The sequence below is a fragment of the Megascapheus bottae genome, chromosome X (genome assembly GCF_031878675.1).
Source record: "Megascapheus bottae isolate mThoBot1 chromosome X, mThoBot2.hap1, whole genome shotgun sequence".
In the NCBI taxonomy this organism is placed as follows: Eukaryota; Metazoa; Chordata; class Mammalia; order Rodentia; family Geomyidae; genus Megascapheus; species Megascapheus bottae.
Window position 1 is genome coordinate 24,121,872 of NC_143547.1, and position 23,684 is coordinate 24,145,555.

Consider the following 23,684-nt stretch of genomic DNA (forward strand, 5'->3'; position numbering starts at 1 on the left):
CATTTTTTTCTAATGAAAGTATGAAATTCCATTGTGTATATATACTGCATTTTCATGATCCATTCATCTATTTGGGGGAAGAAATAGTAGGAGAAAAACGTGGGAGGGTGTAACAATGTTCGGCAAGAAATATACTCATTACCTTACATATGTAACTGTAACGACTCTTTACATCACCTTGACAATAAAAGTAAATTTTTAAAAAGTGGATTTGTTGTTTTTGTTAAGTCTTGTGTTTTTTATATGTAACATGATGTTACCTTTTCCAAATGAATAGGTGTCAAATTATTTTTTCCTGTTCTGCTGTCTCTTCAGTGTAGACCTAAACATATTATTTAAAAAAGGGGAGGGGGGAAGGAGTGATGTGAATAGACGGAGCTTTGTGAAGAGCAAACTCTTTTTGAGTAATATATTATGAACTACAAAATGACCAAATTAATTAGAAGGGCTTTAATTTTTGGTACTAATGCTTGAACTTAGGGCCTTATTTTGCTATGCTGGCACTCTTACTTATGCCATACCCTTAACCTTGTTTTTTCTAGGTATTTCCAAACTAGGATCTTGTGAACTCTTCTACATAGGCTGGCCTTGGACCACAATCCTTTAGTTTTCAGGCTCCCAAAATAGCTAAGATTACAGGTGTTAGCCACAGGCCCCAGGCTTAAAAATAAGTTTTAATGAAGGCAAAAGACATGGTTCAAGTAATAGCCTACCTAGCCTTGAGGTCAAACCCTAGTACCATCTAAAAACAGTTTTAATAATCTGTCAGCTAGAAAATTAGCAAGATCTTCTGTGAATTTTAATGAAAGCAAATCAAGAAGCAATGTGGTTTGAAAAATACATGTTACTTGGTCTTTGAGTCTTGGAGTCATTTACTTTCTTAATACTGATGTTAGTTTTCAAACTGTTTCTATTTGGCATTCTAGAGATTTTTGTGGACATTGTAACAGACTGGAGTAAGATTCTGGATAGGTGAAAGCAATTTTCATTATCAAGTAAGAGGAGAAAGTCATTGTGAAAGGAGAAACTCAATCTCCACTAAAAGTATATGACTCTCTTTCTCCCTCCCTCTCTCTCTCCATCCCATTTCTCTCCTCCTCTTCCCCCCTGCCTCTTTCCCAATCCCTCTCTCCCCCCTTCTTCTCCCCCTCCCTCTCCATCTCCCTCTCCCTCTCTTTCCTCCTCTCCCTCTCTCTCTTCTCTCACCCCTGTCTCTCCCCCTCTCCCTCTCCCTCCCCCCCTCTCCCTACAGCCCTCTCTCTTGGTTGGTTCTGGGGCTTGAATTCAGTTTGGGCACTGTCCCTGAGATGCTTTGAGGGGGGGAGGTGCATGCATAAGTACACATACGTGCACACATGTGCACATGTGTGCACAAGCACGCACACACACACAAACCCACAAATTCCTACAATAAAAGAAAGTTTTCTTTTTCTAAATGATTAATGAGAGACGTAGAGGCAATTGTAATAGGAGTGGGATACACTTTAACACAGAAAGCACTGAGCCCATAAAATCTGTGAGTACCTTGAAAGCTAGGCAAAAAAGAACGATTTTCATATATAGGAGAAATAAGCACTGTCCCTTAGCTTTTTATTACAAAAAGCTGGTATTCGGGGCCAGGAGTTTGGTCTAGTGGTAGAGTGTTTGTTTAGCATGCATGAAAATCCAGGTTTGATTCCTCAGTACCACACACATAGAAAAGCTAGAAGTGTTGCTGTGGCTCAAGTGGTAGAATACTAGCCTTGAGGAAAAAGCCCAAGGACAGTGCTCAGGCCCTGAGTTTGAGCCCCAGGATTGGCAAAAAAAAAGCTAATATTCTACCGATTATGATATAACTCTACTTCTGCAATTTTTGATGGTTAAATGCAGATAAAATCTTCACAGACTTACCTGCCTGGGCTGGCTTTGAACTTTGATCCTCAGATCTCAGCCTCCTGAGTAGTTAGGATTACCCGAATGTGCCTAGCTGGAGTTTTTTTTTATTTGACATATTAATTATATAATGTAAATACCTATAGAACAACAACTTAAAAAACAAAAGGCATTTCTTAGATTATTAAAAAATTATTTCCTAGCCGGGCGCAGTGGCTCATGCTTATAATGCTAGCTATTCAGGAGGCTGACATCTGAGCATCGCGGTTCAAAGCCAGCCTGAGCACTAAAGAACATGTAATACTTGTCTCCAATTAACCACTAGAAAAATGGGAAGTGGGGCCATGGCTCAAGAGTTCAAGCCCCATGACCCACAAAAAAAGAAAAAAAATCTTATTTCCTAATTATTCATTTGGACATATATGCTATATAAATATTTCTTGGCGTATTCAAAACAGCTCAGATATCACACATATCAGAGAAACCCCCTTAATGTACTTCTTTAGGATTAAATACTAATTAGAAAATATACTAGAACCAAATTCTAGTACCTAGTGTACAGACTGATTTCCATAGTCTCTCAGAGTTTATGAATACATCAACCCCCTCCCCACAAAAAGTCTCTAGCATTTTCAGTTTTCTCTCTTTGGCTTTCTCAGGAAGTCCTGAAATCTCATAACATGAAAACTAATGAAACAAAGATTGAAGAAAAATAGTTCAGTATTTATACTGGAAAAAAGCCTAGAAAAATAGCTATTAAAAAAAAAAGGAAACAAGCCCCACATATAATGAACGAGAACAAATCTCAAAAAGCTATCTTATCTCAGAATAACAAATGAGTACTCTATTTTACATTTTTTTCATGCTGGCTGTTATATTTCCTGAATGTGACATCATGATGAAATGATGAAATTGAATATGTAAGCCAAAGAACTTTGAGGCTGATAATATCTAAACATGTTGGTTTCTTTATTAATGAACCTAAGTCAAAATAAGATGGTAAATCCAGATTAAAAGACATTTATTAGAGCTTATGGGTTGATATTAAGGATTATGGCCAGCATAGTTAATGTAATATCAAGCTATGTTTATATTACATTGGAGAGGTAAACAACATTATTTTACTTATTAACCATATATGTTCAAAACTAGGTAATATTGACTAAGCCTTGTCTACATTGTTTTATATGACAAGAAGAAATTGCCTCATCTTTAGCAATATATTACCAATTTCTCAATGAACCACAGGAATTGATCAATATGATCATTGTAAACCTCATGTTTATAAAATTTGCATTTTATTTTAAATATAGTTATCCAGAAATGCTTACCACAATACTACAAAGTTAATAATTTTTTTAAAAAGATGTGGCTGCACGCCAGTGGCTTATGCTTATAATCGTTACTCAGGAGGCTAATATCTGAGGATTGAGGTTGGAAGCCAGCCAAGCAGGAAAATCAGTGAAGTTTTTTCCACCAATTAACTGCCAAACAAGCTGGAAGTAGAGCTGTGGCTTAAGTGGTGGAGTGTTAGCCTTGAACAAAAGCTCAGGGACGGTGCCCCAGGTCTCAAGTTTAAGCACATGTGTACACTTGCATATGCACATGAGTACACATACACACACACACACACACACACACACACACACACACACACGAAATATTTATTTATTTATTTATTTTGCCAGTCCTGGGCTTTAGCTCAGGGCCTGAGCACTGACTGTCCTTGGGCTTTCCCAAGGCTAGAGCTCTACCACTTGGGCCTCATCACCACTTTGGGCCTTTTCTATATATGTGGTACCAAGGAATCGAACCCAAATCCTCATGCATGCTAGGCAAGCACCCTACTACTGGGCCAAACTCCCGGCCTGAGGTATTTATTTTAAAGTTGACCCTTTAGTCTTAAAAGATTCATTCAGACAGATGGACACATGGATTAATGGATGGATACGGACGGAAACACACATACACACACACACACACACACACACACACACACACATACATACACACAGAGAGAGAACAGGCAGTTTACTAAAACAATACTCATAACTTATTATCTAAGATAACAAAGTGAGATACTATACCAATATGAATTAAATCTACTTTAAATATTCATGTTTCCTGAGGAAAGCAAGTGACAATGACTGGTGATGTTATCAGTTATATATCAATCAGGGTTTGCCTGTATAGAACAATTTAGAGTATATGAAATCTAAAATCTTTAGTCACATTTCTTCCTACACTAACATTTGTGAGCTAATTATTGTTTTGGTGAAAAAGCATACAGATCACAAGGAAAAATTTAAAGACTTAAAGATAATTGTAGAATAACAAAGAAGATTTGTGTACCCTTTACCCAGTCCATCCACTCCATGGTACTACCTTATATAAACAGTACAATAATGAACTAGGAAAGTGACATTGTTACAACTGACAGACTTTTTGACTTAACAGCTCTTTTTTTTTTTTAATTGGTCGTCGGACTTGAACTCCGGGCCTGGGCGCTGTCTCCGAGCTCTTCAGCTCAAGGTTAGCTGTCTCCGAGCTCTTCAGCTCAAGGCTAGCACTCTACCACTTGAGCCACAGCATCAATTCCAGTATTTTGGTGGTTAATTGGATATAAGACTTGAACCGTAATCCTCAGAGTTCAGTCTCTTCCATAGCTAAGATTGTAGGTATGAGCTACCAATGCCTGGGGACTTAAGAGCTCTTTCCATGCATTCTTATGTGTGTCCAAGAGCTATTCAGTTTTATCATACATGAATTTTTATAGTTACCACAAAAGCAAGAATCAGAACTGTTTCATAAAGATCCCCTAGAATGACCCCAATGCTACCCCTCTATAATCATACGCACCCTTGTCTCATAATTCTTATCCCAATTTTGCAGTGACTCAAACTCACAATCTTTACTTTCAGTTTCACATTTTTATCACTTTGAGACTTACATGGAGGCAATCTTACAGCATAAGGCATTTAGTTTTTTGTAATTTTTTTTGGCCAGTCATGGGGCTTGAATTCAGGGCCTAAGCACCGTCCTTGGACTTTTCTCAAGGCAAGAATTCTACCACTTAAGCCACAGCACTTTTTTCTATGATATGTTACCAAGGAATCAAACCCGGGTCTTTGTGTGTAGTAGGCAAGCACTCTATCACTAGGCTAGGCCAATCTCACGGCCCCCATTTAGGTTGTTTTTTTTTTTTTAATGCAGCATAATTTGTTGAGATCTATCGAAGGTGCTGCATGCATGCAAACAAGGATATTTTCTTTTTTATTCCTGAATAGCATTCCAAGGTATGGAAGTAGCACAATATAATAGTAACTATAGGATACTTTAGTGTTTTTCAGATTATTATCTATTATGAATGGAGTAGCTGTGGAAACTTACAAGTGTTAGTATGGTCGTACATCATTTGATGAACAAACTATCTCTTCTCCAAAAAAAAAAAAATAGATCACTTTTGCTATCTGTCAAAGATTAGTTGGATATATTTGTGTGGATCTACTTCTGGGTGTTCTACTATATTCGATTGGCATATTTGTTTATTATTTTACCAATATCACACTATTACAATTGTGTGTAGTATAGGGGATGGAACCCAGGAATTTGTGCATGCTAGGTAAGTGCTATTCCACTTTGATACATATAACCTGAGCCTGATTATGGTAGCTTTTTTTCTGGTACCAGGGTTTGAACTCAGTAGTTCATGATATCTGGGCTTCTTGCTTGGTGGCATACCATTTGAGCAATGCTTCCAGACTAGCTTTTGGTGGTTACTTAGGAGATGGAATCTCACATGTTTTTCTGCCCAGGCTGGTTTCAAATTGCAATCCTCTATTGAAATTCCTCCTGCGCTGTTCTTTCTGCTAAGAAATGTTTTTGCTATACAGGGTCTTTTATTGTTCCATATGAAATTTTGATTTGCCTCTTCTATTTCTTTAAAGAATGACAATGGGATATTGATGGGTATTGCATTGAATTTGTAGATAGCCCTTGGCAAGATTGTCATTTTCACGATATTGATTCTTCCAATGCAGGAGCATGGGAGGTTTTTCCATTTCCTCAGTTCTGCTTTAATTTAGTTTTTCAAGGTTTTAAAGTTTTCATCAGAAAGGTCCTTTACATTCTTAGTTAAGGTAATTCCTAGGTACTTTATTTTCTTTGAGGCTATTGTGAAAGGAGTTGCATTCCTGATTGTTGCCTCATTTCTCTCACTGTTGGCATAGAGGAAGGCAGTTGATTTTTGAGGGTTAATTTTATACCCTGCTACCCTTCCATAGTTTTGAATCAGCTCAAGGAGCTTGGGAGTAGAGTCTATAGGGTTCTTTAAATACAGGATCATGTCATCTGCAAAGAGGGAAAGTTTTACTTCCTCTTTCCCTATTTGGATCTCCTTTATGCTTGCTTCTTGCCTTATTGCACTGGCTAGGAATTCTAATACTATGTTAAAGAGGAGTGGAGAGAGTGGGCATCCTTGTCTCGTACCTGATTTTAGAGGGAATAGCTTTAGCTTTTCGCTGTTAAGTATAATACTGGCTGTGGGTTTGTCATACACAGCCTTTATTATATTGAGGAAAGTTCCATGGATTCCTAGTTTCTCCAGAGCTTTTAACATAAAGGGGTGTTGGATCTTGTCAAATGCCTTTTCTGCATCTATTGAGACAATCATGTGATTTTTGTTCCTGCTCCTTTTGATGTGGTGAATTATATTAATTGATTTGCGTATGTTGAACCAGCTTTGCCTCCCTGTGTTGAAACCTGTTTGATCATAGTGTATAATTTTTTTGATGAGTTGTTATAGATGGTTGGCCAGTACAGAGCTATAATTATCAAAACAGCTTGGTACTGGCACAGGAACAGGCCTGAAGACCAATGGAATAGAACTGAAGACCCAGATATTAAACCACAGACCTATGGCCACCTAATCTTTGACAAGGGAGCCAAAAAAATAGAATGGAAGAAATATAGCCTCTTCAACAAGTGGTGCTGGCAGAACTGGTTAAGCACCTGCAGAAAACTAAAATTGGATCCTTCTTTGTCACTCGGTACTAGAATTAACTTCAAATGGATCAATGACCTGGAGGTAAAAGCTGACACACTGAAAACTTTACAAGAAGGAATAGGAGATACACTAGACCTCCTTGGCACAGGTCGAAACTTTCTTAATAACGACCAAGAATCACAACAAATCAGACAAAGGCTGGATAAGTGGGACTGCATTAAACTGCAGAGCTTTTGTATGGCAAAGGACATAGCTAGTAAACTAATTAGGAAGCCTACAGAGTAGGAGAAGATGTTCACCAACCATACAACAGACAAAGGCTTCATATCTAAAATATTTCAACAGCTCAAAAAATTGAATCAATCCAAAACTAATCTCCAAAGTAACAACCATCCCATTAAAAGATGGGCCAAAGACTTAAAAGTCTTCTCTGAAGGAGAAACAAAAATGGCCTATAGACACATGAAGAAATGCTCAACATCTCTGGTCATAAAAGAAATGCAAATCAAAACAACTCTAAGATTCCACCTCACTCCAGTTAGAATGGCCAGGATCAAGAAAACTAATAACAACAGATGCTAGAGGGGATGTGGCCAGGAGGGATCACTACTACACTGTTGGTGGGAGTGCAAACTCGTTCAACCACTATGGAAAGCAGTATGGCAGTTCCTCAAAAGACTAAACATAGAGCTCCCTTATGACCCAGCAATTCCACTACTTGGCATTTACCCAATCATCCAGAAACAAAGACATACTAAATCCACCAGCACAACAATGTTCCTTGCAGCACTATTTACCATAGCAAAGATATGGAACCAACCTAGATGTCCCTCAGTTGATGAGTGGATCAACAAGATGTGGTATTTGTACACAATGGAATTCTATGCTGCTGTCAGAAAGAATGAGATTGCCCCATTTGTTAGGAAATAGAAAGACTTAGAAAATATCATATTAAGTGAAGTAAGCCAGACTCAAAGGAACTTAGGCTCAATGGTTTCCCTCATTTGTCATAATCAGTAGAAACCATGGGCTCTCCTGGCAGAGATTTGCAATAGAGCAAAACCTTGATACAAGAGGCCCTATAGTATGACGCTAAATGAAAGGACCTCTAGGAGATAGAAACAAAAGCCATATAATGAGTGACTGTTGTCCTTAATGTACTATGTTATCTCTCATCTCTTTTGCTGTCCCTTGGTTATCTCATATTGTTACAATATCTTACTTTGTTACCTGATATATTGGATATATTTGTATTTGGTTATTTGAAATTGGATAGGGAATGGGGAAAACAAGATGAGGTTTGGGGGTGAGGGAGGGAAATGGGGACCAAGACATGTGAAAGGGTATCAATGTATGGGAATTAATGCACCATCTATCTGGAAAATATCATGTAACCCTTCTATTAATTACAATAAAAATATATAAAAATTGCAACCCTCTAGATCTCAGCCTCCTGAGTTGCTAATATTATGGTTGTGAGCCACCAGAGTTGTTTCAATTACTGTAGTTTTTAAGTACTGAAACTGTGTAATATCAGTCCTACAATTTTGTTGTACTTAATCTGGATATTCTGATATCCATTATAAATATTAGAGACAATTTGACAATATCCAAGAAAGTAACTGACTGGAATCATAATTTGGAACAATTTATCTCTAAATGAATTTGGGAGAACTGGCCCTTAACAGCATTATATGCTGTTATCTAGGAAAATGGGATATCTTATTATTAATTTAGATATTTCTAAAAGTTTGTCATTATAGTTTTGAAGTTTGCTTTGTGCAGTTTTTGCACATATTTTGTTAGGTTTATATATAAGTATTTCATTTTGTGTGCATATATGTGTGTATGTATGTGTGCTGGCACTGGAGCTTGAACTCAGGACCAGGGCACTCTTATTTTACCTTTTTTTTTGCCCTCTACCATTTGAAACACAGGTGGTGGTTATTAGATAGAGTCTCACAGACTTTTATGCTCGATCTGGTTTGAGCTATGATTCTTAGACTTCAGCTTCCTGGGTAGCCAGGATTATAGGCATGAGCCTTGGGCAGTCTGTGATAGGAATATAATGGTTTTGTATCTTAAATTTCAAATGCCATTTACTCATCATATATTAAACCTGTAGCATGCAACTTTGCTATGAATACTTCTGAGTTCCAGAAGGGTGGACGTTTTTGTTTCTTTTGTTGTAGGTTTTGGGGGGAGATTTTCTCCATGTAAGAACACTTCTTGCCTGTGTATAAAGCTTTTGCTCTTTTTTTGTTCATAATCTAGAATTTCCCAAACTTTATTGAACAAGAATGATGAGTACGAACATTCTGGCCCTATTCCCCATTTTAGAGGGAACACATCTACTTCTGATTATTAAGTGTGATTTTGTCTGTAAGAGTTGTGGGTTTATGTTTTTGTAGCTTGTTTTAGATATTAGCAAGTTAAGATAGCTAACCTTTATTTTTAGTCTACCAAAAGTTTTGTTTTTTTAATCATGCATAGGTGGTTAGATTTCCTCAAAAGCCTTTTGGCATCTACTGACATGATCAAATGACTTCTGACTTTCTACTGATGTGATGAATAACATAATATGATTTTCAAATGTTGAACCAAGGTTACATATTTTCATGCTAAATGATATCCTATTGCACTGTGTAACAGTCAATTTTATACATCTACTCTCCAGCTGGTGATTATTTGGTTAGTTTCTAAAAATTCTGAGTACTATAAATAATGCTGCGATGAATATTCATCTATCAGTTTTTGTGTGAATATCTAGTTTCAATAGTTTTGGGTATATATACTTAGGAATGAAAGTGCTAGGTCTTTAAGGAACTGTCAAACATTTCCACAGCAGCTACACCATTTTAATTCCCAAATTAATGAATGAGAATTCCAAGTTCTCCATATCCTTGCTACAAATACTTTTTTTTCACAGTATAAACATGAGAGCGGGTGTGAAGTGGAATCTCAATTTTGGTTTGTATTTCCATTCTCTAAATGATGCTACACATCGCCTGATGTGTTTATTGACTACTTGTAAATATTAATTTGGGGAGGAAGCAGCATGTGAATCCTGATGCTTCCAAGGCAGGTGCTCCTGCCACTGAACCACACCTCCAGCTAGAAATATAATTTTTTTCATATATTTTTATTGTAATTAATAGAAGGGTTACATGATATTTGCCAGATAGAAGGTGCATTAATTCACATACATTGATATCCTTTCACATGTCTTGGTCCCCATTTCCCTCCCCCTAGAAATATTCTTTGAAGAAATATCTGCTGAAATGCATGATATTTAACAAGGCTTTATTTGTGTTTATTGTTGACTTACAAAAAGCTATTTGTATATTTGGATACTAGACTCTTACAATATATGTGACTTGTAACTATTTCCCCTAAGTGTGTGTCTTATCTTTTTACCTTCATGATAGTATCCTTTGCAGTTCAAAAGGTTTTTTTGTACAATTATTTGATGAAGTTAAATTTGCCAATTTTAACTTTGTTACTTGTGCTTTAGATTTCATATCTGAAAACAAATGCTTTGTCTAAAACAAGAAGTAATCCTATGCTTTCTTCTAAATTTCAAAGTTTTAGCTCATACATTTGCATTTGATCTGATATTAGGTTGGGGCCACATTTAAGCAACTGCATGGCAATTATCAGTTGTCCTAGTGCCACTATTTTGAAGAAACTATTTTTTTTCTCCATTGAATTTCCTTGGTACCACTTCTGAAAGCCATTTAACTTTAAATGTATGGGTTTCCTGGGCATGGTAGCAAGTGCCTATACTCTCAACCACTCAGGAGGTTCGGAAGATTGCTCAGGTGTTCAAGTCCAAGCTGGGAAACATAAAAATATCACGCTTAAAATTACTTAAGTGCTGGGCCAGGAGAGTAGCCTAGTGGTAGAGTGCTTGCACGAAGCCCTGGGTTTAATTCCTCGGTACCATACCACATACACAGAGAAAGCCGGAAGTGGCGCTGTGGCTCCAGTGGCAGAGCAGTTAAGTCTCTCAGCTTTGCCTGTCTTACCTTTATTCAAGATAGTGAGCTGGGAGCAGTGACTCAAGCCTGTAATCCTAGCTACTCAGAAGGCTGGGATCTGAGATCAAGGTTCAAAGCCAGCCCAGGCACAAAAGGTCCTGAGACTCTTATCTCTAATTAACCTCTAGAAAATGGGAAGTGGGGCTTGGCTCAAGCTGAAGAGCTCAGGGACAGTGCCCAGGCTGAGTTCAAGCTCCATGACACTCCCCCCCCCAAAAAAGAAAAAAAAGATTGTGACTATTCAGAATCCCTTACTTTCCATATGTATTTTATGATTACCATGCCCATAATATTAATCAATTAACACAAAAGGCTTACTGTTTACTTAGTATTTTTAATATTTCTCAATAATATAACAGTTTTAGCTTACAAATCTTTTTCTTCCTTTGTTAAATATATTTCCAAATATTTTAATCTAGTTGATGCTATGATAAATGAAATTGTTTCCTTAATTTTGTGTTCAGATTTTTCATTCCTAATGTATCAGAATATAACATAATTTCTGTATATTGATCTTGTATGTTACAAATAAGCTTACTTGTGCTTACTTATTGCATCTAAAAAACATTTTGTGGATTTCTTAGGATGTTTCACATGCACAATCAGGTTTTCTACAAACAGAGGAAGAGGTAGATTCATTTCTTCCTTTCTAATTTGGAGTAGTTTAAATGCTTCTAATTGCTATATAACTTCTCTAGTTGAAATCTTTAGTACAATGTTGAATAAAAGTGCTAAGAACAGCCATCCTGTCTTAATCTTTGAAGAAAAGCATTGATTTAAAACATCAGAAATGAAATTAGTCATTCATTTCTCTTAGATGTCTTTTTTTTTGCCAGTCGTGAGCTTGAGCTCAGAGAGCACTGTCCTTGGATTTTCTCAAGGTTAGAGCCTCAACACCAGTTCCAGCTTTTTTCTATGTATGTGGTACCGGGGAATCGAACCTGGGTCTTCATGCATGCTAGGCAAGCACTCTACCACTAGGCCAAACTCCCGGCCCTTAGATGTCTTTTAAATGATTGAATAGGTTGCCTTGTACTCATAGTTTATTGTGTTTTATTATGAGGGTATTGGATTTTGTTAAATGCATTTTCTGTGTCAACTGAAATATCATTTAACTATTGCCTTTTTTTCCAGGCTGGGTTTGAATTGTTAGCCTCAGATCTCACCCTCCTGAGAAGCTAGGATTACAGGTGTGAGCCACTGGATTCTGTATTGTTGTTCTTTTTTACAGTATTAAGGCATATGAAATTGATTTAGGAGTACTTTGGATTAAACCAAAGATCTTGCACATGCTATACAATTGCTCTAACTAGTGAGATACATCCCTAATCAATCGTATATTGATTTTTAAATATTAAAGCAAGCTTGAATTTATTATATAAATCCCATTTATAGTGACATACAGTATTTTTCAAAATTACTTACTGAGCTAGAATTTACATACATTTTCCTCACGAAGTATACATTACAATTGATTTTAGCGTATTCGTGGCCATGCAGCCATTGTCACATTTACATTTTGTACATTAAATAACTTCAAAATGAAAGTCAATACTCACTACTAATTTTTTTTGCCAGTCCTGGGCTTAAGCTCAGGGCCTGAGCACTGTCCTTGGATTTTGAGCCTCAGCACCACTTCCGGCTTTTTCTAAGTATGTGGTACCAAGGAATCGAACCTGGGTCTTCGTGCATGCTAGGCAAGCACTCTACCACTAGGCCAAACTCCCGGCCCACTACTAATTTTTTATGGAAAGCTTTCAATTATATAGTTGTACTCTTTTCCTGATAGTCTCTGTATTCCTGAATCTGTCCTAGCAGTTTTGCCCTTCCACAAATTAGCTGCTTTCATCAAGGCTATCTAGTTGCTGACATATAACTTTTCATAGGGTTTTATTATAAACCTTTTTATTTTAATAATGCTAGTAATATCCCATCTTTACTTCATGAGTTTATTGTGTATTCTCCTTTTTCATATGAATCAGTGGATTAGTTTATTAAGTCTTTGCTAATTTGAATTTATATTAAGTTATTAATTTAAAAGATTCCAGCCTAATAACTAAGTTTAAACTTTTAAAGATTTAACACAAGAACATAATAATGAAATAATTTAGTACATATACACTGTATTTTCTTTTTTATTGATCAGTCACTACTTTTTTTTAATGAACCTATCATTTATATAGCTGATATAAAGTAAATAAAAAATAAAGAAATGAAAATTGAGACATACCCAGAGTGGCACTGACTTACAATACTCCTGTCTCACTCCTGAGTACTAGGATTATTAGTGTGTACCACCGTGTTGGGTATGATCAATACCTCCACTTCTAGCTTTTTGGTTGCTTAACTGGAGATAACAATTTTGAAGATTTGTTGGCACAGGCTGGATTTGAACCTTGAATAGCTAGAATTGCAACAACTGACACCGAATATACTCCTTTTTATTGTGTTAAAATTTGTTACTTCTTATGAATCTTTTCTATGTTTTGCTATAAGGTCATTTCTGAACCCTAAATATTTGTAAATGGATTAGAAGAGCAAAGAGGTTAAGATGTTTTACCTATAGTCACAAGAAAAGAGCTGAAAGAGGTGGAATGGGGGTAAGAACAAGAATAAAGTTGACAAGGGGTTATATAATAATTTTCTATCACATATGCATGCTATGATAAAATGTGTACAAATCAGAATAAAATAACCTAGCTTGAACTTGAGTAATAGTGAGTATGGTAAATTTCACTGTAAAATACAAGTGGAAAAAAAAAGCAAGTAGAAATAATAGAGATGAAATTTGGCCATTTTTAGATTAACTTATAAGTCATTTTGCTGAAGATGATAGGAAATGTAAAAGTGTAGCACCATAAATACAAAATGCCAACTGCGTATTTTCATATGAAAACCATTTCTATAATGAATACCAGAGAAAGCCATGAGTAATATGAATAATTCAACTGGATATTGTTTAATACAAGAAGGTATGATTCTACCACTCAATAAAGATGGTTATAAAGAGTTCAAAAAAGCTTAGAGTAGCAGTCAAAGGATCAACAGAGTAGCCTGGCTTTGTCTTCAGGACAAGACTTGCAGACAAGAATACTATCTAAGTAGTGAAGGAATTAGCTACAACTTCAGTTAAAGGCTCCTGTATATTCTATTAAATAAAGTCAGTACTTAAACCCAGGGATATGAATAATATGCTAAGTACTTTTCCCCTTTTATATTTTCAAGCTTGACTCTCTAAGACATAATAATAAGAGAGCTTCAGTCTCATATTCTGGATCTATAATTCCAGAGATCTTGTTGAAGAAATCTGTCAATGATTTTCCTCAGCCAAATAAAGCAATTATCTCCCTAAAAACTGAATTTAGCTTAGAGAGATACAGAATTATACACAATGATAAGAGGTCAAACTTCTGGTATTAATAAATTCAAGTTAACAAGTAAGCTAGGAGTATTTATTTTAATTATTTATAACAATGCTGGAAGGAATTTGATTTACATTGCTCCAATATAGGTAATTGCATAATTGATTGAACACTTGTTATTTTGAATTAGAACGTTGTTTATATATGAGAACATTTAAAAGAAAATTTCAAAACATGTATTTGTTTAATAAGTTAGGATTATACAAAATTATCTCAGTACCCAGTAAGGTTCATTTTTATTAGACAACTGAAAAATCAAATACAGTATGTTAAACTCAAAAGGAGTTAAACTTGAAGCAAACAGTGCTTTCCTTAGTATGCTCAAGGCCCAGGATTTGATTACTGGCACTACAAAAAAGAACTCCAAAATATCTATGTTATCAATTTAGTTGTAAAGCCTGCTTAAAGGTAAAATTTAAATTTTGCTAAATATATAAAATCGCTTATAATCAAAAGGGTACTTATAATCAAAAGCCCATTCCAGAAAATGAAATCATATAAACATGAAATTTCTAAATTTTCTCATAAGATTTTAAAGATTAAAGCATAAAAAACAAATTATTGATTCATTGTGAGTGGGTGACTTCTAAGAATTTTCTATAAATATTATATGGCTAATAATTCAAAGGATTTGAAAAATATTGAAAAGCAATGATCCTGTAAAAAGGCCTATAGGAATAGACATATTTGGATTAACTCACAGATGTGAGCTTCTATTTCCCAAAGTAAGACGACTAGATAATAAGCTAGTTTGACTGTCTGCCTTCTATTTTCCTACCTAAATTTTTTATTGCATTGCTCTTGGGATTTAAAAGAAAATGACTCCTCTTTTACTAGATTGTGGCAAAATATAATGTGAAAAGAAAGGCTAATTAAGAGGTACAGTGGTTAAGATATTGTTATAATTAATATTACATAAATATATGAAATAATGTTACTAGAATAATCATATCATCTGATGTATGAAGTTCAATAAAATTGTAAAGCTATAAGAAAAATAATTCCAAAATTTTATGTTTTATAAATATAATTATCCATAGTCTTAAAATTTCAAGTCTTAGAAGATCTAATAGTATGACCTTCCAAATTTCATACATACTACATGTAACTTAAGACAAATATGAATCACATATGAAGCTTTTAGTTCTACTGGATCATAAGATTATTAAAGTTATAAATAATGTACTTGAAGGGGTCCTCATTAGCATTTTCTGAATCTGCAGTTGTCATCCTTGCAATTATTAATAAGACCCTTAAAGTCATATATCCTGGTTTCACTTAATTCCTAGTGAAAAAAAAACCACTGGCCCATAATAATCTTAGATGACTTTATAACTCTGTAAGTTATTATACCTTTCAAATGTCATCATTTAAAATTCTGAAAAGCTAGAATGGAGTTTAAACTATCTCCACCCACTTCCCTCTATATCATACCCTCAGTTTCCCACCACCCCCAGATGAGATAAGGTTGATAAATGGATTTTGGAGGTGGAATAAAGCCAGACATCAAATAACTTACTTGAAATCCATCTCTTACCTTCTGTACTTAACCCTGGACTTGATGTGAACTTGGCGACATCAACAATTTTTACAGCAAATTGTTGCCCAGTTTCTCTGTTGATACATCGTCGTACAACACTGAAGGGACCCCTAAAAAAACAAAAAGTCAGTTTTAACTCATTGATTTTTTTGTTTCTTTGCCAGTCGATTTTTTGGCCAATCCTGGGGCTGGAACTCAGGGCCTGAGCATTGTCCCTGAACTTCTTTTGCTCAAAGCTAGCACTCAACCCACTTGAGTCATAGCATCATTTGTAGCTTTTTCTGTTTATGTGATATTGAGGAATTGAACCCAGGGTTTTATGCGTGCTAGGCAAGCACTCTATCATAGCTCTTCAGCTCAAGGCTATTGCCCTGCCCCTTGAGAAATAGCACCACTTCCCGTTTTCTAATGGTTAATTGGAGAGAAGAGTCTCCTAGTCTTAAGTGCCAGGGCTGGCTTTGAACTGCTAGTCTCAGATCTCAGCCTCCGAAGTAGGTAGGATTACAGGCATGAGCCACCACACCTGACTCTCTTACTTATTCTTGATGGTATGCTTTAAAAATAAAAACCTGGTATCATACCTTTAGTTAATTTCCCAGAGAAACAGTACTTTCAAAACATCTCTACTCAAGAACCAAAATATGCAAATAATTCCTAAATAAGGAAAATAACACACTCCAATAAAGTCTGGTGAAAATACGTGAATAGGCATTTTCCAAAGCCTCTCTGGTCTCATCTGAAATCACATAGAAACCCTCCATCCTCCTCAACCTTCAAATAAGAATTGCTTTAAACTTCCACATGTAAGGAAATCATTTCCACCAAGAGTTACTGGTGCAGCTATTTACTTACTCATTTCCTCAATCTTTGTTGGTGATTGTTAATACTGGCAATATAGTTGATCAGCTGAGATGACTTAAAATATCACTACGCAGGTCCAGGTAACACACACACACACACACACACACACACACACACACACACACACACGCTGTTTCTTGACATTAATAGTCACCAAATAAATGCTGGAACTCAAGATAACTCAAAGATTTGTCTGCAATACAAAATACTATGGAAATTTATTTGAAGTATGGCTTCAATCTTCAAAGAAATGTGTGTGCATGCATGTGCATGCATATGTGTGTGTATGTGCCTGCATTTGTCACATCCTGGGGGGAGGGATGAGAAGAGACAAAAGAATGCCTTCATTGGTGTAACTCTTTTGAACAACTAACTTACATCTTAACAAAATGAATAGTAGGAAGCTGTAACATAAGTTGTTAGGAGGAAATGGAATTGAGGGAGAGGGACAAACAAATGGAGAGAGGAAGGGTGGGAGAATGCAGTCGTAATAGTGTACATATGTGAAAATAGAACCAGGCAGACTGATGATAGGATGGATGAACCTGGGGGAGATGGGGAGAATGATGAAAAAGGTTGACATTGATAAGGAAGAATTGTACTCACGCCCTGACATGTTGAATTAAAACCCCTGTGTACAACTACTTAAAGACATTTTTTAAAGAATACTTTCATTGGCTTTTTAAAAATGGTTTTAAGTGTTTAATGTATATACACCATAATTTATATTCACAAAATTACAGACCATGCCATATAAAAACTGACATTATATGGAGAACATTTTAGCAGTGTGCTTGAAATGTTAAAATTTCTTTTCCTGGAGCATAGGAGTAGATGGTTAAAATCCCAACACTCATTTACAGGTAGGAACATCACAAATTGAGGAAATCCTAGGCTACAGTCTCAAAAAAAAATTAAGACTATAAGTCAAGCCCCAGTGCAGCCTACCTGCTTGTAATTCTAGGTGCTTTGCAGGCTGAGAACTAGGAGATTATGATTTGAATTAATCTCTGAAAGGAAAAATATGGTTATTTATACATAATCTGTGTTTCAATGACTTTTTACAGGAACAAACTACACCTCAATGCATGGGTTCAATCAGAGTATAGGAAAAATAATTTATGGTAGAACACTTGTGAACACTACTTGTCTTACAAATTTTCCTTTCTTTATTCAGAGAACAAGCAAATTAATTTAACCTAGATGTAAGCATTTCTTCAAGATCACAAGAATACTATCATAAAGCTATCAACTACAAAACCGCTTAAAAATCACCAAACAACCTAACAAAGCTAGCCTGGGAAGAAAAGAATTATAATATACCTTTAAAAGGCCATCAAAAGAAGACTTTATCACAATGATCACTCAAAATCATTCAAAGACTTTTCTTTCCCTCTGTGATAATATAACAATGTGAGACAGACTTCCACAAATGTTTTCATTCCAGATATCTTACTTGGCATTATTTATACAGACAATGGCAAAGGAATCTCAGGAAATCCTTAATGACATTGGTTTCTGTCTATATAAACCCTTGGGGCACTCTACACACAGACACACATGCATGGACACACACACACACACACACACACACACACACACACTCTTAATGTAGTATGCTTCAACCTATGACATCATTTTGGAACCTTTCTAAAATCTGTATGAGGATTTATTCACAATAAATCAAGTCAATTCTTCATTTTTTTCTTGCTTCTACAAAGGAAGAAAGCATTGCTCCTCTCATTATTTCAGTAACAAGAAAATGAAAAAGAGCTAAAGAGAAAGGGAATGTCAAGAAAAAATAAAGAGAAATTTTATATGGTCATGTATACATAGTTGTTAAACTATAATGATCCTCTTCTAGGACTATCTTAGACATACACAAATTATTACAAATGAGGGAAACCTTATGACCATATAAGATGATGCCAAACAAAATCAAGATATGGACACAAGAGGTTTTCTTAGTTATTGTTTTTAATGTACAGTGTAAAGTTATTTCTTTTTTTAGTTTTCCCCCCTTTAGTTTATCCCCTGTTGCCACTGTATTTCATTTTGGTACCCTGTGTCTTATCTGAATTTGGGGAGGAAAGGAGAACAAGAAAATGGCTTAGACAAAAGACAAAGGGCAAAGCAATGCAATGGTAATATTCACAAGACACTATGCTGAAAATGACCTTTACAACTTGAGGGAGGGAGATTAGGGAGAGGGAAAGTAAAAGAAAAACAAGGGAGGGTTAACAATGTTTGACAAGAAATGAACTCATTACATTTCATATGTAACTGTAACTCCTATGTATATCACCTAGACAATACAATTAATTAAAAAAATAAAAATTTAAAAACCTAAATAAGAATCAAATTAAACCTTCAATTCTTTAAGTTAATTTGAGTATAACTGTGCAGGACCTGAAGACAAATCCCAAGTAAAGCATCTTAAAGGTTTGTCCAGCAATGACATCTAGAAGGCTAACAAAGGTAATCCAAATTTAACCTGAAAAAGGTATCCACAAATACTTTGAGATGTTTGTGTAATTTAATGTAGAATTTCAATGGAAAATGATACAAATTACAATTTGATTTGGTCTCTTAAAAACAAAGATATAAAGTGTGTGTAGCAAATTTATCATATGCCATTTAAATCATACTAGGATGACAATAAACATTCAGGAGTCCTAGGTCTCAGTCTCACTTGTACTGATTTTTGTGCTTCAAATGCTATTTTTAATTTTCTTTTCTTTTTTTGTGGTTTGCTTCAACCTTAAGAGTCACTTTTTTCATATATTTTTATTGTAATTAATAGAAGGGTTACATGATATTTTACAGATAGATGGTGCATTAATTCCCATACGTTGATACCCTTTCACATGTCTTGGTCCCCATTTCCCTCCCTCCCACCCCCACCCCTCATCTTGTTTTCCCCCCTTCCCTATCCAATTTCAAATAACCAAATACAAATATATCCGATATATCAGGTAACAAAGTGAGATACTGTAACAATATGAGATAACCAAGGGACAGCAAAAGAGATGAGAGATAACATAGTACCTTAAGAACAGCAATCATTCATTATATGGCTTATGTTTCTATATCCAGGAGATCATTTCATTTAGTGTCCTACTATATGGCCTTTTGTATCAAGGTTTTGCTCTATTGCAAATCTCTGCTAGGAGAGCCCAAGGTTTCTACTGATTATGACAAATGAGGGAAACCATTGAGCCTAAGTTCCTTTGAGTCTGGCTTACTTCACTTAATATGATTTTTTCTAAGTCTTTCCATTTCCTAACAAATGGGGCAATGTCATTCTTCTATTTTTAATTTTCTTTTGTCAGTTGTGGGGCTTGAACTCAGGGCCTGGCCACTAACCCTGATCTCTTTAGCTCGAGGTTGGTGTTAAACCACTTGAACCACAATGCTACTTCCATTTTCTGGTGGTTAAGTGCTTGGGCTGGCTTTGAACCATGATCCTCAGTTCTCAGCCTCCTGGGTAGCTAAGATTACAGGTGTGAACCACTGCTCCCTGTTGCTATTCTTAATTTTTAAATGCATGATAAATCAGTTCATGAGTATCTACACAGATGAAATATCCATAAAATAGTTTGAAACCATCATGATAAATTGCCATGTTTCTCACATATCCAATTATGGTTAAGGTATGAATGAATTGAAAATTAATGGTTTATATCTCCTTACAAATACTGAATATTGATTGAGATTATAATACAAAGGCTTTACTTGAGGAAGATAGTTTGCTTACAGAAGTCTGTTTTAAGTACAAGAATAAAACCAGAAGATAACTTTAACAATCCCTAAAAAATTAAAAAAAAACAACTGTGTTTCTATAAAGACACAGAATAATATCTAGCTCTCATTTATAAGAAAAGTCTATAACAAAAAAGAGACAAAAATTAAGTGAAATTACACTAGTATGTTGGTTTCTGGAATAAGCAGAATGAACGCAATGTATCTAATTTATTTCTTTCTCAGAACCTCACTAAGATGCTAAGATGATATCAAATGATTTTTCCCCTAAGATGAGGGGGACAAGACAAAAACAATATTAATATTCACATTTTGGAGGCAAGACAGTAGATCTCTAGGATGATAGTAATTGAAATTCACTTGGAATATATGGAGTCAGCTTTCTCTGTGCAGAAAATAAGGAAACTTACTTGGAATGATTAAACCTAATTTACACTAAATATTCAAGAAGTATTAGGTGGTTCTGGAACCACAAGTAAAGAGAGTCTGGGGATAAAATAGCAAGTTTTGAATGAAATTCCTTAAAGTTGCAATTACATCTCTACTCTACACTATATTGCCTTTTCCTCATCCTGTCATTCTTTGGAGAGTGTAACAGATTTCACAACCAAAAGCAAGGGTAATGTGGACATACAGGATATGGACATTCTCAGTTCCTTGTCTTCTAACAGAGAAATGTTGGAAGCCAGATATTTTACTCTTAAGGTAGTAGATGACAGGGCTTCAATTGAATATATGGCCATCCCAGCAGTAAATGCAGTACAAAGATAATTACACAAAGTTCTACAAATTTCTCAGTTAAGTCACCACCCAGTAAAATCCAGTCAACAAGCTCCATTTGTTACTGTTAAAGCTCTATGAATCAACCTGTAGCCCCTCTGCTATGGGGATTCCCACTGGAGGCCAGTAGCAAAGTGTCCATCTTTGACAACCAAAAATGTCGCCAGCCAAAAATGTAACGTGGGAGGGGGGGAGACAACAATATCCCTAAATTGCTCTATTCTTAATTACAAGTAGCCAACCAAGGTTCCTTAGCCTTCTGAGAAAGATTTTCTAATTTGGAATACATAAGCCAAAGCAGAAAAGAACAACTTAGAGGAAAAAATTACTCAAGGAAAGTATTTCAAATAAGAGTAACCTCAGAAAGATTTTTTTGCCAGTCCTGGGGCTTGAACTCAGGTCCTGAGCACTGTCCTTGGGGCTTTCTCAAGGTTAGAGCACTACCACCTGAGCAACTGCACTACTTCCAGCTTTTTCAATGTATGTGATACCAAGGACTCAAACCCGGGTCTTCATACAGGCTACACAAGCACTCTACCACTAGGCCAAACTCCCGGCCCAAGATTTTATAACTATTCAACAAGTTTTAGACAGAACTTTCAGAAAACAAGAAACATAATCAAGGGCCAGGCACTCATACCTCTAATCCTAGCTATTCAGGAGGCTGAGATCTGAGGATCTCAGTGTGAAGCCAGTCTGGGCAGCAAGTCTCTGAGACTCTGTCTCCAATTAACCACCAAAAAAATCTAGAAGTGGACCTGTGGATCAATTGGTAGAGTGCCCACCAGACTTGAGTGAAAAAGATAAGTGACAGTGCCCTGAATTCAAGCCCCAATTCCTGTGTGTGTGTGTGTGTGTGTGTGTGTGTGTGTGCATATGTGTGTGTAAAGAGTATTTTATAATGACAGAGAATGATTTTTAACATTTAATTCCACACTCAATCTGACTGTCAGTAGTCAATAAAGATATTCTCAGAAAGAGAAAACTCAACAGATTACCTGACATACATACTTTCTGAGGAAATTATTCAATATATTGTATACACAAGAGTGAGGTAGATAAAGGATGCCAGAGGATAATAAACAGGAACTCCAATATATGTGGCAGATGAAGGAATCCGGAGTAGAACAAAGAGGGAAAGCTCAGGATAACAGCCATGTATCAGACATAGAGGGCAACCAGACTAGACAGAGCTAGCAAATAATCTCACTACTGATTATCTTTTAAACCTGAAGACAGAATGGCCAGGTGAACTGAATCAAGACTTTTCTATTTGGCCCTTTCTGGCTACAGATGGTTGGGATTACCTCTCTTTTTCTGCTGCATCGTTCTGCTCTGACCTATTGTTGAGGGTTGTAGGCAGGTACCAGTGAGTGGAAGAGAGGAATTGAAGAGTAAACCATACTCCTAATCACAATTCTGCTAGACTTGGCTTGCTGAGCATTACAGATCCATTATTGTATACCTTCCTGTCTGAGAAGAGCCCCAACTCTTGAGATTTACTAGTGACCTTGACAACAGCCCAGAATGAGCTCCTAAACATCTCATGGAGGGTTAGGGAAGTCAGACTGAGCAAAAGATTCTGTTCCATTTTTTTTTTCTCCTGAAAGGCTTCATACAAAATTGCCCTTTCCTTACCATGCTGAGTTTGAGTTTACAATACACTGTTAGGGTAGACATATATGGAGGGGAAAGGCTGTTTGAAAAAAAAAACTGAAAAGGAATAACCAATTCAAAAAAGTCAGGATAGTGGTTAGGGCAGGGAAGGGGTTGCAAAGAAGCAGCATTGACGGTACTTTTGATGGGCATTTAGTAACATTTCAGAACTTCGACAGTAGATTAATGGCTTTTCATTTCATTATATTTTAATTATATCCATACTGTCTATACTCCTCCCTAGGAGTTTAAAAATGTATCCAGTTTAAAAATTAAATATTACATATTATAGCCAGGTGCTGGTGGCTCACACCCATAATCCTGGCTACTCAGGAGGCTGAGACCTGAGGATTGTGGTTCGAAGCCAGTTGGGGAATGAATGTGCATTGAGAATCTTATCTCCAATTAACCACTCAAAGCTGGAAGGAAAAGCTGTGGCTCAAGAGGTAAAGTAATGACCTTGAGCACAAATCTCAGGGACAATATCTAGGCCCAGAATTCAATTCTCAAAACAAGCACAAAAAATATTGTATTTAGTTTAAAATATGATATCCAGTTTAAAAAATGTAATCATGGTAGAACATAGCTTCCTAAGATCTTGCTAATCAGAAAAGGTCTTAATTTTAATTTTCACATATTTGTAGAATATAAATTATTACAATGATTTAATATATACAAAGAAAAAATTCAAACACAATGATCAACATATGGTATTAAGTATAATTTTGTTTTATTGAAAAAATTTA

At 35.8% G+C, this 23,684-nt stretch overlaps 1 protein-coding gene across 12 annotated transcripts in view; it reads right to left on the reverse strand.

Annotated features, from left to right (window-relative positions):
- Cask (calcium/calmodulin dependent serine protein kinase) overlaps positions 1 to 23,684 on the reverse strand; it is a 348,085-nt gene that overhangs the window by 250,346 nt on the left and 74,055 nt on the right. For 7 of the 12 annotated variants that reach the window (XM_090326444.1, XM_090326450.1, XM_090326448.1 and 4 more), the window contains exon 2: positions 15,877 to 15,989. In XM_090326444.1, coding sequence (XP_090182570.1) covers positions 15,877 to 15,989 — 113 coding nt within the window. Of the gene's footprint in view, positions 1 to 15,858; positions 15,990 to 23,684 lie in introns of all 12 variants that reach the window. The other 5 variants (XM_090326441.1, XM_090326446.1, XM_090326440.1 and 2 more) reach the window with 1 other exon arrangement.